The sequence below is a fragment of the Filicampus tigris genome, chromosome 4 (genome assembly GCF_054856515.1).
Source record: "Filicampus tigris isolate MCC_2025a chromosome 4, RoL_Ftig_1.0, whole genome shotgun sequence".
Classification (NCBI taxonomy): domain Eukaryota; kingdom Metazoa; phylum Chordata; class Actinopteri; order Syngnathiformes; family Syngnathidae; genus Filicampus; species Filicampus tigris.
This window is the reverse complement of record NC_141220.1, coordinates 21,941,233-21,955,475: the sequence shown is the minus strand read 5'-3', so window position 1 is coordinate 21,955,475 and position 14,243 is coordinate 21,941,233. Positions and strand designations below refer to the sequence as shown.

General features: G+C 40.6%; 2 protein-coding genes and 1 long non-coding RNA gene across 12 annotated transcripts in view; 1 reads left to right on the top strand and 2 right to left on the bottom strand.

The window, feature by feature from the left end:
• Positions 1 to 497: 497 nt before the first annotated feature.
• Positions 498 to 6,875, top strand: rabl2 (RAB, member of RAS oncogene family-like 2). Of its 2 annotated transcripts, XM_086028821.1 has the most exons (9): positions 498 to 925; positions 989 to 1,140; positions 1,225 to 1,254; positions 1,884 to 1,963; positions 2,333 to 2,412; positions 3,026 to 3,137; positions 3,223 to 3,320; positions 4,079 to 4,162; positions 4,868 to 6,875. In XM_086028821.1, the coding sequence occupies exons 2-9, from the start codon at positions 1,031 to 1,033 to the stop codon at positions 4,949 to 4,951; spliced, it is 678 nt and encodes a 225-aa protein (XP_085884947.1). In that variant the 5' UTR covers positions 498 to 925; positions 989 to 1,030; the 3' UTR covers positions 4,952 to 6,875. The 2 variants fall into 2 exon arrangements, with proteins under 2 accessions (XP_085884947.1, XP_085884946.1); XM_086028820.1 differs by having other exon boundaries at positions 498 to 1,140.
• Position 6,876: 1 nt separating this feature from the next.
• On the bottom strand, positions 6,877 to 11,740 carry LOC147148938 (uncharacterized). Its single transcript, XR_015086558.1, has 2 exons — positions 10,923 to 11,740; positions 6,877 to 10,313 (listed from the first exon to the last, which is right to left on the bottom strand). It is a non-coding gene; the product is annotated as an uncharacterized LOC147148938 (long non-coding RNA).
• A 65-nt stretch (positions 11,741 to 11,805) lies between these two features.
• The window catches only part of shank3a (SH3 and multiple ankyrin repeat domains 3a), a 201,565-nt gene continuing 199,127 nt past the window's right edge, over positions 11,806 to 14,243 (bottom strand). For all 9 annotated transcript variants that reach the window (XM_086027945.1, XM_086027946.1, XM_086027944.1 and 6 more), the window contains one exon: positions 11,806 to 14,209. In XM_086027945.1, coding sequence (XP_085884071.1) covers positions 13,657 to 14,209 — 553 coding nt within the window. In that variant the 3' untranslated portion in view covers positions 11,806 to 13,656. The remainder of the gene's footprint in view (positions 14,210 to 14,243) is intronic.

Below are 14,243 nucleotides of genomic sequence, written 5' to 3'. Positions count from 1 at the left end.
ATAGTTTTGCAAAGTACAAAAATCTTGGGGAAACCGCAATTTCTGCAAAAACCAATTATCCAGAAGTAATCATGCCAAACTATAATCCTTCAGATTTTATTGCAGCCATAAAGCCTGCAAAATGACAACAATGGAATTAGCCCATTCTAGTTCAGTGGCTCATGTAGTTCCACTTTTGTGATTTGCTGTTTGTCGCAAAACAGAATTATTTACATATATGAAAACAACTGAATATGTTAAAAATGTTTACAATTAAATAGAATGCAAATGTCAAGCAAATGTTTAACTGAACTTGAAACAGACACAAACGAACAATGTGGTTTATCAAAATGTAATAATAATTTCTGAAAGCTATAAAAGAATTTTCAAAAGCTTTATTTAAAATAATATCTTAATCCGAACATTTGCAACTTGAAGCTCAGGAAAAAAACGTTGCCAAGGTAACAGAAGGAACGCCCCATGTCAAAGATTTTTCTGACAGGCACTAGTAAGGACACCCAGGTGAAAGACGGAAGAGGTCCTATAGGCGTCCCCGTTGCATAGAAACACAAACCGCCAACACGGATTTGTATATTCACAAACGAAAAATGATAAACGTGTGTCATATTTTACAGCGGTAGAGACGACTATATAAAATATAATTGTGTAAAGATATATACGTGATAAATAGTCGTGACGTGGTTGTAAAAAGTAACTCAATATCCGTCGTAACTCTTTGAATTCGGTAACTCACCGCGAGCCAGTTAGCAAGTATGTACACAAAGTCGTACAAAATCCGCTCGTTTTATTTCGACAGAATGTTACTTCAGCTGCAGTCGTTATCGGATTGATTTCGCCTGAGCTGAAAACTAACCACTAAAATCATCAGAGGCGAAAAATAACGATCACACCTTCATTAATCTCTGCTAACTATCCGGCGGACGAGGTGAGCTACTCTTCGTTAGCTTGCGAAGCTCTTTCGCAATGTCAAAATTGTCTTGAATCGAAGTGGAGGCGAATAAAACATACACGAGGAGGAGGAGGCGAGGAAATGGCTGCCGACGACGATGACAACATCCCGGATCTGGACCAAAAGAAGTACGACGCGGACGAACAAGTGAAGATCATCTGTCTGGGAGACAGTGCCGTCGGTAAATCCAAGTAAGTTGTCAAAAAAAAAAAAAAAAAAACAGTCACTGTGAACTTGTTGCTTTGTAACGTTGTTTTCCTTAATTTCTTCTTCAGGCTGATGGAGAGGTTTCTCCTGGACGAATAGTATCCTTCGTGGAGGTACAACCACTACATTGACAGAAGTATTGGGTTACCAACTCATTACGCTTGCCTTGTAACATTGACATTTCCATTACTAGTATGTGTCATCACACGCACAACCATATCGTTAGCCAAATAGCATTATTCCCCCAGACATTTTTTTTTAACCTTTTCGGAAATCATAGGGAAAAAAATTCAACAAACATTGCAGATTCCCATCACCGGATGACTGAGAAAAAAATTTAGCAAGCACAATTGCAGATACTAAAATACATTGTTGTAGTAGTAGTAGTAGTAGTAGCAGTAGTAGTAGTAGTAATAGTAGTTAGTGGTCAGATTTAGCAAAAGTACTATCACACCTTAAGTACAGTACAGGTATTTGTGTTAAAAAAAGACTGGTAAAAGTACTGATTCAACACCTGCACTTCGCTTACTTATTTATTTACTATTACTTTGCTCTGTCCAAACAGAGGTCCAAACAGAGGTGGCAAAAGTACTTACAATCTATACTTTCTGCAGTGTTGTACTCCATAGTCTGCACTTTGCCGCAGCCATCACTTACCGGTTTCACAGCCCTACGAACTACTAAAAGCGAAAAGCGACAATTAAAAAATCCTTAATTCCACCTTCAGTCGTCCACAACAGTTGTCAACGTATGCTTTGACACTCTACAAACACACAGCCACTTTGGCCGACAGGACTGTGGCAGTTGGTATGTACCCCCCCCACCCCCCCACACACACACCAGGCTCTAGACTGAGACCAATTTAGGTGGAGCTGTGATTTAAGAAAAAGAACTTAATGATGACCAGATTGTACCAGTCAACATTGCTTAAAAAGACAGGCAGCAATATTGATTAAAAAAATAAATAAATAAAATGGAACCTATAAAACTGCATTGTTGAATGTGATGCAGTTCAAAATTTGGATGGGCCTAACTTTTGTGCCGGGTAAGAAACAAACAAATGCAGGGTGCACCAGTGCAACCGGTGCAAAAACTTAGTCTAGAGCCCTCCTCACACACTTCCTGTCACCCTAACTGGTCTCAGCACGTTGTTGTTAATGTTGCCCTGATCAACAGATTTCTGGGACACGGCTGGTCAGGAGAGGTTTCAAAGCATGCACCCCTCATACTACCACAAAGCACACGCTTGCATCATGGTAAGACACATGCACGGTGGACGGTGGACAGCGGGTACGGAAAGTATTCAGACCCCTTGAAATTGTTCACTCTCTGTGTCATTGCAGCCATTTGCCAAAATCAAAACAGTTCATTTGATTTCTCATTAATGTACACTCAACACCCCATCTTGACAGAAAAAAAAAAACAGAAATGAAGACGTTTTTACAAATTTATGAAAAAAAGAAAAACTGAAATATCATATGGTCCTAAGTATTCAGATCCTTTGCAGATATTTAACTCACATGCCGGTCATTTCTTCTGAAAATCCTCCTTGAGCTGGTTCTGCTCCTTTTTTGGAGTCCAGCTTGGACTTGATTAGGAAAGGACCTTACAGCTCACGGCTCACGTCAGAGAAAATGAGAATCATGAGGTCGAAGGAACTGTCCAAAGGTGATCAGAGACAAAATTGATTTTGGCAAATGGTTGCAATGACACAGAAAGTGAAAGACTTCAAGGAGTCAGAATACTTTCCGTACCCACTGTACAGTTCAACAACATGAACTTGTCTCTTTTTAAAATGTTACTGAAAACATTGCCCGCACACCTTGGATTACATTTCTAATATCTCTTTTGTCTCGTTCCGTGCGTAAGGTTTTCGACGTCCAGAGGAAGATCACCTACAAGAACTTGGCCAACTGGTACAAGGAGCTGAGAGAGTACAGACCCGAGATCCCCTGTTGCGTGGTGGCCAACAAGATCGACGGTGGGTCTCTGTTGTTTTCCAACTGCACGTAGCTAACAATGACGACGGCAGCTCGGTGACCTCGCCGGTTTATTCCCATCTGCAGCTGACATGAAGGTGACGCAGCGAAGTTTCAACTTTGCCAAGAAGAAAGGACTCCCTTTTTACTTTGTGTCGGCGGCCGATGGCACTAACGTTGTTAAGGTATGACGTCTTGTCCTCTTCATTTTTTCGACCCCATTTGGGGACACGCATTTTCCCAATTGGCCACACAGTTGGCATTCAAGCTTGCATGTATTGTTTTGTATTTGAGGTGGAGGGCCGGCTAGAGCCTATCCCAGCAGATTGGGACAATCACAGGGGACATATAGATAAACAGACTCACGGAACAGTGTCCGTCTCATTTTGGGAAAGAATAAAAATGTAGTAGAGAATATGCAGGTGTGTTAACCACTACGCCCACCGTGCTCCCTCAACCACAATTATTTTACAAAATAGCATTGGTAAACACATTTGAGTTACATACTGCATGTAATAATGTGTGTTTCAGAGCACTTTATTAAGGTACTGGGAGGGACAAAAAAAAAAAAAAAAAAGCAAAAATCATGATTGTACAAAATTAATAAGGTCACAAAATGAGACACTTATTTCTGTAGGTAGATTATATAAAATATAAAAATGGCCACACTTCACTAAATGTATTGCAGTGAGATTTCTGTCCCTTTTCATCGTCAACATATATATATGAAAAAAAAAAAAATAGTCCAGGGTCATAATTAGACTTCACCATCTTGCTTCTTGTACCGGTTGACTATTTTTGGTGCACGCGTACAAAATAAAATGATTTTCAAAATTCACCCAATGAGCGTTCTTGTGAGCCGAGTAGTGCGGGGACTAGTCTGGGCCGCTCCACTGGTCTGGGTTGAGTGTTGGCTGCTTTCATTTGTAACTTGTGCCAACAGATGTTTCGAGAGATGATCAAGCGAGCCGTGGAATACAAGCAAAACCCCAGCGACTTCATGGACGAAGTCATGCAAGAACTGGAGGCAAGTTAATGCTTTCTACCACAGGTTATTTCCTGCCGTTTGAAGCAAAAGTAATCTTATTCAGTAATCCGGTTTAGTACACAGGCTTACAATTTAGACAATTATGTGTCAAGTTCCCAATGACAACTCATTTTGTAGATTGACTACACAAAGCATGACATTTCACGATTGATTTTTTTCCCAAAATTTGACTGTTAAAGATACAAACCCCAAATTCACCATCAAGAAATTAGATTATATAACTATCAATAATATTTTAATTTTAAAAGTTATAATTTGGTCCTGTGTAATGTGCCGTTTACTTTTTTGGATTGAGCTAATGAAATGAACTTTTCCATGATATTCTAATTTATTGAGATTCACCTGTGTTTCCATATAATGAGGGTGGACCAACCAGGACACCTTTCTGTTGTGTTGTTAAAACACACACAAACTTTGTTGGTACGTAGTGCAAAACAGTAAAGACCATTTGACAAAATTTCCTGTTATCATTCAGATTTATCTATGGAAAAAAAAAAATCCTGTGCATGTGCAGTACAGAGGGTTCTCTGTTTAAGATGATTTTTTTTTACCAGCTGAGGTGTTGTCACTAGGTGGCACTGTAATTGCATTTACAAAGACTCATCGTGTTTTATTTTAGGAAAAACATGTTGCATTAAGAATTACTAGTATTTCATCATAATGATGATATTTTGTCTTTTGTAGAAGTTTGAGCTTGAGAAGAAAGATGCTCCTTTGGCCGCGGAAGGCGGTGACGTCAAGAGGGAGGAGAGCCCAGAGTTTCCCTGACCAAAGTCCTCACGTATCCGTCCTCGCCTCTCCTGAAGATGATACGTTGAATGACATCTGCTGCATGACATCTCAAATTCGGACTTGTGTTTTTCGATGTTGGTAGGCTCCCGTTGACAGGGGTCCTCGGTTTATGGTGTAACTTGAATTTCTTTGCGAGTCGTAACGCATCATTGTCAGTCACTTATCCACACTAATGCAGCAAATATGGGGGTAACTGAGATTGCTATCTCACGTCGCATGACCACGTATTTCTTATCACCGCCGCGCAAGCTAGTTTATCGTGTGCTATCCGTAATCTCAAAACAACATTTTGAGACCTTAGTAAACTGAAGCTCCCTTTTAATTTGTGCTCTGGTTACCTGTTGGAAGAATTGAGATTGTTTACTAGATTGTTTTTTGAAGAATTGATTGAATGTTTAAGAGCCGTAAAGACACCATCATTACTACGTTAACTCATTCACTGCCATTTGACGAATTTATTTGTCTTTTGCCAGTCCGGCCATTCAATCCCAGGAATTTATTTATATTTTTTTCACATTTTTTCAAACCTTGGCATAAAAGAGGGTCGAGAAATGTCTGGCAGTGAATGAGTTAAAGATACTACGTTACTAGGGTTGCAATATTTCAGAAATTTTCAACGTTGGAGAAGTTTCCTGGGAATTAAGGAGGATTTATGTGAATAAGACAGACATTCAGAAAATGAAAGGTTGACTCTTCATATGGAACTTAAACGTACCGGTCGTTATAGGGAAAAGTATCCATCTGTTTTCTGAGAGGCGTGCTATACCCTGTGCTTGTCACCAGCCAGTGTCAGGCACTTATACTGTACATGTACTTTAGCATTATCCTGACAAAAACAAACCGGATTTCATGGAAGTTGTCAACGTACGCGATTGCAGCTCGATGCACCCTGTTTAGAAGTCCCCTCAATACCGTTACTTGGTCCACTATAGATGGCAACAAAGGACTACTAATGAAGCTCCTCGCATCACTTAAGTACAGCTCCTTGTCACCAAGACGCCACAAGTTGGCACCAAAGTTATACAGTGGTGCCTCGAGATATGAGCTTAATTCGATCTATGATCATGCTTGTAGCTCAAAATATTCACATCTTTCCCATCTAAAATGAATGGGAATGCAATTAAAACAATTTTTTTTAAATTTATTGATTTTTTTTTTCTACGAAAAACTGCAATCAACAGTAGTATGGTGTCGAATAAAAACACACAATAACATTCTCTGTCCCCATAACCTGCACACATGGAAAATGTGAGCAGAAAACAGCTGCACCTTATGTGATACCTTTCTTGTTTCTTCTGTGGCGGTTCGCAAACCATCTTTATGGCACATTACTGCTGCAAATGATATTGTCCTTTCACGGCAAGGAAACCAGTGTGAATGAATTGATGGTGGTTGGATGTTGTGAAGAGTGCTGCCGCCGTCTAGTGGTGGGGGTCTGAAGCGCACCCATAACTCAGATTTTGCTCGTAACTCAGGACAACCGGCCAATGATGACTCGTATCTCAAAGCACCACCGTAAATGCGGGGAACATTTTTCGAATTTAAACTCCCCATGGACTTTTCCAGATATTTTTCATCCCTTGGCAAACGTACATGTCCTGTGATAAAAACATGAAAACACTTCCTGGTTGACGTTTTTTGTGTTCTGTCGTGTGCAAGAAGGCCTGAGTTGCTACATTAGTTTCAGACGGCACCGCCCGTTTGCCAGCAACAGCCTTTAGATGAAAACTCAATGTAGCGTGTAATAAAAAAGCGACAATGTCTTGAGCAGCAGTTTGCACGAGTCATCAATATTGTCATTTTCATATCGGAAGACAACGAATGTAACCCTTTTTATTTCAACAGTGTCAACAAGCTGTGTAAATGTTGTCAATTGTGAATAAATGTACCGAGGCACTGACTTAGCAGTTCATGTTTTAATTATAAATGTATTACATAATATAACAAACGTATCTCTTGCGGCAGCAATATCCCCTGCAACGTCTCGGAACCGTCGCGACCTCCCTTCGCCATGTGTCCATTTATTTCTTTTTGCGTCCCACGGGGGCTGATGTGTTGCCAACAATGTCGCGCGACAAGGCCGAGAAGTTGCAAGGGACAAAGTCCACCATTGAAAAACTTCACAGTGCAAACAAGGAAAGGAAGAAAAAAAACAAAAAAAAACACAACTCAACAGTGAAAAGAAAATGAAAACCCTTCCATGATAAGATCAGTGAGTGACCAGACCTCCGACCGGCTTTTTAAAAAGGTCACAGCGCACCTTCTCTAGGTTGATTGTGCTTTGTTGATTAGAAAAGAAGACGATGATAACCCCCTCACTTCGACTGATTAGCCCCAAATGATGTGTCACAAGTGTATTTTCAAAACAATTACATTTTCATAAACTGCAAATAATACTTCTTTGTCTATAAAGTCAAAATGGAAAAAGCAAGGGTCAAAAAGTAGATAAAACACAGGCCCGGACTTATGTACTTGTATATACACACACATATAGACATTATAAAGCCTGCCTCTGTACTTATTGTGACAGACAGTCTAGTCATGACCACGTCCTGTGTGGTGGTCAAGAAGTGAGCGAGCTATCAAATGTCAAATGCAGTTCTCAAGATTTTCAGGAGATGGCACCATATTATTGAGTCTAAACAGCTCCAAAAATGCTGCAACTAAGTGAGTCCTAAAGACAAATATACACTTAAAAGTTCACCTTTATTTTTATTTTTTGGCACATTTTTCATTTTGTGTTTGTCCCATTTCAGATCAACTCAAAGCGGAGGTGTCATAAAGGGCACACGGGAAGTGGAACTGGTGAACAAAGCAGTGAAACTAATCAGCTAAAAGGTGAATCATGTTCACAATGCAATTGACTGTGACAAAGTTTGTTCTCGATACACACACACACACACACACACACACACACACACACACACACACACACACACACACACACACACACACACACACACACACACACACACACACACAGGCACACTATATGGACAAAAGTCTTGAGATGCACCTTGTAATGTTTTGGAATACTGGGGATATGCGTTCCAGTACTTAAAGCAAGGTACATAACAATGTTCGGATGAGTTTTCGGTTTCCAAACACCTTTCGGATGAACTAAGTTGTTTTTGGTTGCCAAGACAACCATGTTACCAGGGAGGACGCCTGTCTGATGTGTTGGAATCTAGCTGTAATTAGCTCCTTTTACAGGGGTAATCTGCTTTTTGTCCGCGCTGGATAGGCTATGTTTGTTCCCGGCCCGTTTGCCCGAAAGCTAGCAAGTGGTGTTATTTAGAATTTTGTATTCTGTATTCAAGTCTTAGAAAATTTTCTCACCGCCTAAGGCACAGGTGTCAAACTCAAGGCCCGAGGGCCAGATCCAACCTGCCACTCACTTTATGGGGCCTGCGAAGCAAATTATGTGAGCCTTGCTGAAATCTGTACAGAAATGTTATATTTTCTTGACATTGAGATTTTGCAATTTTTTTGTTACTCTTTTTCAGTAACTTGTACAATAATCCAACAAAGACTTATCCATGACTTCTGATTTCCAAATTAGTAAGCCATGAATTTGTCGTGTATATGTAATAATATGATGAGACGATTAACATTCATTTGGTTTCACCGTCATAACGGCGAAATGAAGGAAGCCGTATACAAAGTGGCCTTTGTGAGTGAAACTTTCGTCGGACTCGCCTCCGGGAAAAAAAGGCCAATGACGGACGACGGATGACGAGTAACAGACGCTCAATTTTTTTTATAAAATGCCCAGCTCTGGTTATAAATAGGTATGCTGGGCATTGAAATGAAATTAAACACATTGCTTAGCTTTGGAAGAATCGTAGGTGGCGAGTATCAGATGCCAGAGAATACATATCTTTTCCATCCACTACAGACCGCCTCCATGTTTTGGATACGCCCCATTTCACAACAACCTGGTTTCTCATCCACTCCGTGACTGTGGCCATTTTGTTTGGCATCCATGGCAATCACAGCCAGTCACATTTGCCCTTGAGTGCCTATGTTTTCTCAAGCAGCCCAGTCTGCAGAGAGAAGAAGAGGTAAGCCTCCACGAAGACAAGTCAAAGATGGATTAACTCCTATATGTATCATTTTTTTTCCCAACATGAAGCCATCTTAATTTGTTAGCCTAGAACCCAAAACAAACCCAATACTACATTTGGGAAAATCAAACTGAAGCATTTTAAGGGTCTGCATCTGCTAGTCCCAGCACATTTGTCCATATAGTGCATTCATTTGTATTTTTGAGTAAATATCTCCTAATACTTAAGCCATATAGTGGGAATCTCTGATGGTAATCCAGTAAGGCTCTAGTGTACTCATTGTAAAGATGGATGTAAACCAGCAAGCAAACATTTGCACTCTCGCACACACGCAAAGTTGGGGGTTAGGGGTTTGGGGGGTGGGGGTTCGGCGGCGGGGTGGGGGATCCAGATGCATGCATGCGCTTGGACGATGGGTGGCTTCTATGTTAGCACCTTGTCACCTTTTATGTTTTGTGCAAATTATCCCCTAAAGTTCAACGTTGAAAAGATCATAGAAAGAATAAAATCTGCTCACCTTTTCCACAGGTGGTTAACTATGCATATACTGTATGCCAAACATTCATATATATATATGTATATATATATAGATCTATATATATATTTTTTGTCTTCCAAAAATTTATATGAAATCTATCCTATATACATTGCTTCTGATTTAAAATAACATGTTTTTTCATTTTCTATTTATTATTATTTTTTTAACAAGTATTGTATGTTTAGAATGGACAGGACATGTCTTTTGTCTCATTTTTTTGTTACGTTTCACACACTACAAAAATCTAGCCACAGTGTCAAAAGAGAAAAGAAAAAAAAAAAGCAGTTCAAACTGAGTGTGAGTGAGGTCACAGTGAGCGCCAGCTACTCTTACAACCCACCAACGCTTTTTAAACGAGAGGAAAAAAAAACATGCTTTAGATGCTTTTTGAGTGGGCACACAAAAAGGGCTCACTGTTCCTCGGCGAGATTGTAACCTCGTCTCCGTGGACAACCTGGCTCCCGTCGCTCTTCACAGTTTACCACGGTGTTCTGCTTACTAAGTGGATAGCAGTGATACATATGGTCGAGTTGCGATGCTTCAAGCCCGCCAGGTTGTTGATGAAGACCTTGCAAAGCCATCCCCATCCCCGCAGCCTCTTGCGTTTGGCTCATTGAGTTTCGATTGGAAAAAATGTGCCTGCCGTGAGGCGCAGCGTTGCCCTCAGGGATGGACGTTTCACTGGAGCGCACCAAGAACATTAGGCTTTCTGAGACGGCGTCGCAGAGTGTCACTGGTTGAAAAAATAATTGGGGGAAAAACGCTAGCATACCAGTTTGACCTGTTTGGATCATATATATATATGGTATCGGTTGACCACTGTTACAAATTGGTAGGGTTCTTTGAGCAATATAATACTGGACCTAAAGTTGTGTAAAACACAAAAGTGTCAAGAAACCTGATATGGAATTTTACATTCCGGGTCATAATGTCACTGACGTATCACCTATCGAATCGGGTTCGTGCTTGGTTATTGATTGAAGAATTACCATGTTAGCTCCCACTCTAATCTTAGGCTCAGATATCACGCAATATCAATCGGGCTCTTGCACTGGTATGCTATCAATAGCGTTCTTGCTTTGCCTTTAAAAAATGGTCCCTATCATTTGAAAGACAGCTCAAACCTGTTGGGTTGTACAGTACACTACGCATATAGATGCGTACGATTGAGCCTGTTAAAATGGTGTTACTCGGCTTAAAATGGCTGCCACGGCTCAATTGTAAACAATGCATTTTTGTCAAGCCTCTTCAATGACATTGCTTCAAACACGTCTCATTTCAAATCAATTGCGGAGCACGGTTGTAATAACCATCCCATTGTGACCAAAGAGAATTATTTCACCTCAAGTGCTTCCAAACTTCCATCGCTGAGAGGTAGAAGGGCCTCTTGTATTGATTTGCTGTCTCGTGCGTCAAGGCTGATGCAGATGGGATGGGGGAGGGGATGGGGTGTTCTCTGCCTCACATTTTGGGATGCCCTTTAACGTGAAGGAAGACTGTATGACAAGAATAATAACAAAACAAAAGACATGATGCAATTCGTCGTGCTACAGTTTGGGAAAAATGTGAACGTAAGGAGATGACCACCCAAAAAAATCAGGTCCATGTTTATATAATATTTTTCCCCTTTCAAATATATAAGTTTATAATTGTGAGAAATTAGTAAACTATTGGTGTAATAGATTTCTCTTTGTTTTCTATCGTAAAAAAAACAAAAGCAGGTGCAGATTCATTTTCCCTTTCCACAATTGTCTTTTGAAAGCTATAATTAGATAGACATATATTCATATTGTTATATAATACGTATTTATATATGCATTGGATATTAAAGTCCATACAAGCCTGTTCAAATGTCAGGATTTTGAGATCTGAAACAATTAGATAAAGATATATCGTTTCAAAACTTTATCTACCATTAATGTAACCTCTAACCTGTACAACTCAATTGGGGGGGCAAAAAAAGAGAAATCTTTTCAAGAAGGAAGTAAAAAATAAACATCTGTGACTGTAATAATGTGGTTGCACAAGTGTGCACACCCTCTTTCCAACTCATGTTAGCGGTAAATGGGAATCAGCACACACTTGTCACCTGTCGAAGTGCCTCTGATTGACCCCAAATAAAAGATTTATTCGCCTTTATATATATATATATATATATATATATATATATATATATATATATATATATATATATATATATATATATATATATATATATATATATATATATATATATATATATATAAATATGGTGGAATTGAAATGATTTATCTTGGTCTCATTTTTTTTTCATCAGAAAAACTGAGCATTTGAGCAAGGTTCACTTTCTATATCCACTGTATATATACAATATTCCCTTTGGAAAACCAAAATAATTGATTCTGGAAAAAAGCCACGAGTGTTGGTTAAACATTCTCCAAAAGGAATGGATAGCACAGTCTAGGTATAGCAAGGCTTCTCCTGTGGTCTGTGGAGCTGCGCCTGTTGGGGTTTTTCTTTAAAAACAACAGCAGACACGTTGTGGTTGTCCATCGTGTTCACCGCCGTCATCGTCGATCTCTGTAGAAATATTGTTGAAAGGCAACTGAGCTTTTTTTTTCTTGATTGGAGCGAGAACTCATTCCTCCTTTACTCGAAAACCGCAAAAAGGCTTGGCCTGGTGGATTGTGGGGTTAGAGGTAGAGAGGGGAGGAGGGCAATCCGTGTACCATTCCATTTTTCCGTTTTCAATTGGCATCCCAAAAGAAAAGGAAAACGTGATTCAGCGATTATTTTATGTTTTAATCCGACACAAAAGCAAACGAGCAAAAAAAAAAAACAACCTAACGGCGTGAATTTCAAATTCATTTTTAGCATCTGATCAGAAACAGGAAATTGAAAAAAGGGCCACAGAACTGAATTTTATTTGACTATTTAATTGGTCGGCTTTATGTGACTGGATGTTTGGTACGTTTCGGTTTTTATTAGTAAAGATAAATGAGTTTGTTTGCGGCCACAGTCAGTCCAGATCACAATCATAACCCAAATGTGCTGCAAAAACTAGTCGTATAAAACAAGAAGTAATGTAATAAGGAATATATGACTTAATCCAAGCAAAAATATCTGCAAATAGAACATGATCATTTGACTTGGCTAGATTTGTCATAACCGGTAAACATAGCTAGCCTCTTGCGGTTCTAAAACTTGGACTACCTGTCAATTATGGTATAGTGTAGAGTTCGATTTTAATATTGAATTCGTTTTAATAATTAATTAGTTGGGTTTACGTAACCCAGACATTTTATTACTGGCTATTGGTAAATTTAGATTAAAATATGAAATAACTTGTGTAAATGGTATGAACATATCAGTGGGAGTTTTTGAGTCCAGCTACATTGAAAAAAATAAGTGGGTCAAAAATAAGCCAAATTGGGTCAAAATAGGACCCATCTACTACTTGGGTCAATTCAAAGCAAATTGCTGGGTTATTTTGTACAAAACAACCCAGAAAGTTGGGTCAAATTGACCCAAGTAGTCGATCTTTTTCACCCAAAGTAGCATTTTTTTTACCCACTTGTTTAGCGGTACTTGTTTTTAGAAATCTTGCCTTTTTTTTTCTGTTCTATTTGCAAATAATTTTGCTTAAATTAAGTAATACGTTCCCATTTCATTTCACTTGTTGAAGGATTGTTTTCGTGATGTGGAATGATTGTGGGGGATTACAAGCCAATGTATCTCTACTAATGTGCATTAGCAAACTTTGATCGAATGTTAAACTCCAATTCAGTTTTCTGGTTCATTTTCACGTTTTGTATTTTGGATTTGTGGCTACGTTTGAAACACAAAGCATTTTTCCTTTGTGTTAGATGAAAAAACAAATTCAGTCACTCTTTCATTTTTGATTGCCAACTGAAAATGGAAAGGATGAACAGCACATGGCTTAACATCGTGTGGCAGAGCCCAACTTGGAGGACGAAGGGGCTGGCTCCTCCTCTTCAGTGCACGACGCCAAACGTCGGCGCGGCCCGAGTAAAAGAGGAGCTGTTGCTTTTTCCATCCACTCGGCCGCTGTTGTGGGTGTGGTCTCGGGGCGGGGGTCAGCTCTCCAGCAGCTGCTTGAGCGCCCGCTCGATGTTCATGCGGTGGCCCACCCGAGTCACGCCCAGCTCGGCGAAGTCGTCCTTGGTCAACGCTGGCAGGTGGGAGCCCTCGATCTCGTGCTCCTGGAAGCCGGCGCGGTGCTCGCCCAGGTTGATGCTCTCCAGCCAGTCGCCCACGTCGTACTTGTTCCACAGGTGCAGGGGCTTCTGGTGGAAAGGTCTGAGCGCCAGCAGTGGCGAGCCCAGACCAGGCGAGTGTGAGGGCGACGGGGACGGCGAGCGGGAGCGGGAACGGGCGCTGGAGCTCCGCATCACGAAGCGGACCTCCTTGGACTCCTGCGGTAAGCTGAGGCTGGACGATTTGAGGATGGTCGGAGGGGGCGTGGTCGGCGAGAAGCCCGGGTACCGTCCGAGGGGGTCGCCCCGGTCGGGGGATCCCGGGCTGGGGGTGCGTCGCATGACGGGGTAGCGGCTGCCGGGGCGGATGGTGTACGTGGTGCCGTAGCTTCTCTGAGAAATGGTGTGGAGTTCACCTAGGCTGCTGAAAAGTCTGAATGAGATGAGCAGAAGCAGACATAAAAGTA

Excerpts from the sequence above, each read along its gene's own strand:
- rabl2 (XM_086028821.1), top strand. The coding sequence starts at position 1,031 with ATGGCTGCCGACGACGATGACAACATCCCGGATCTGGACCAAAAGAAG. Across the intron at positions 1,255-1,883 it reads AGGTTTCTCCTGGACGAATA|TCGTCCACAACAGTTGTCAA; the intron begins GTATCCTTCGTG and ends TTCCACCTTCAG. Across the intron at positions 4,163-4,867 it reads AAGTCATGCAAGAACTGGAG|AAGTTTGAGCTTGAGAAGAA; the intron begins GCAAGTTAATGC and ends TGTCTTTTGTAG.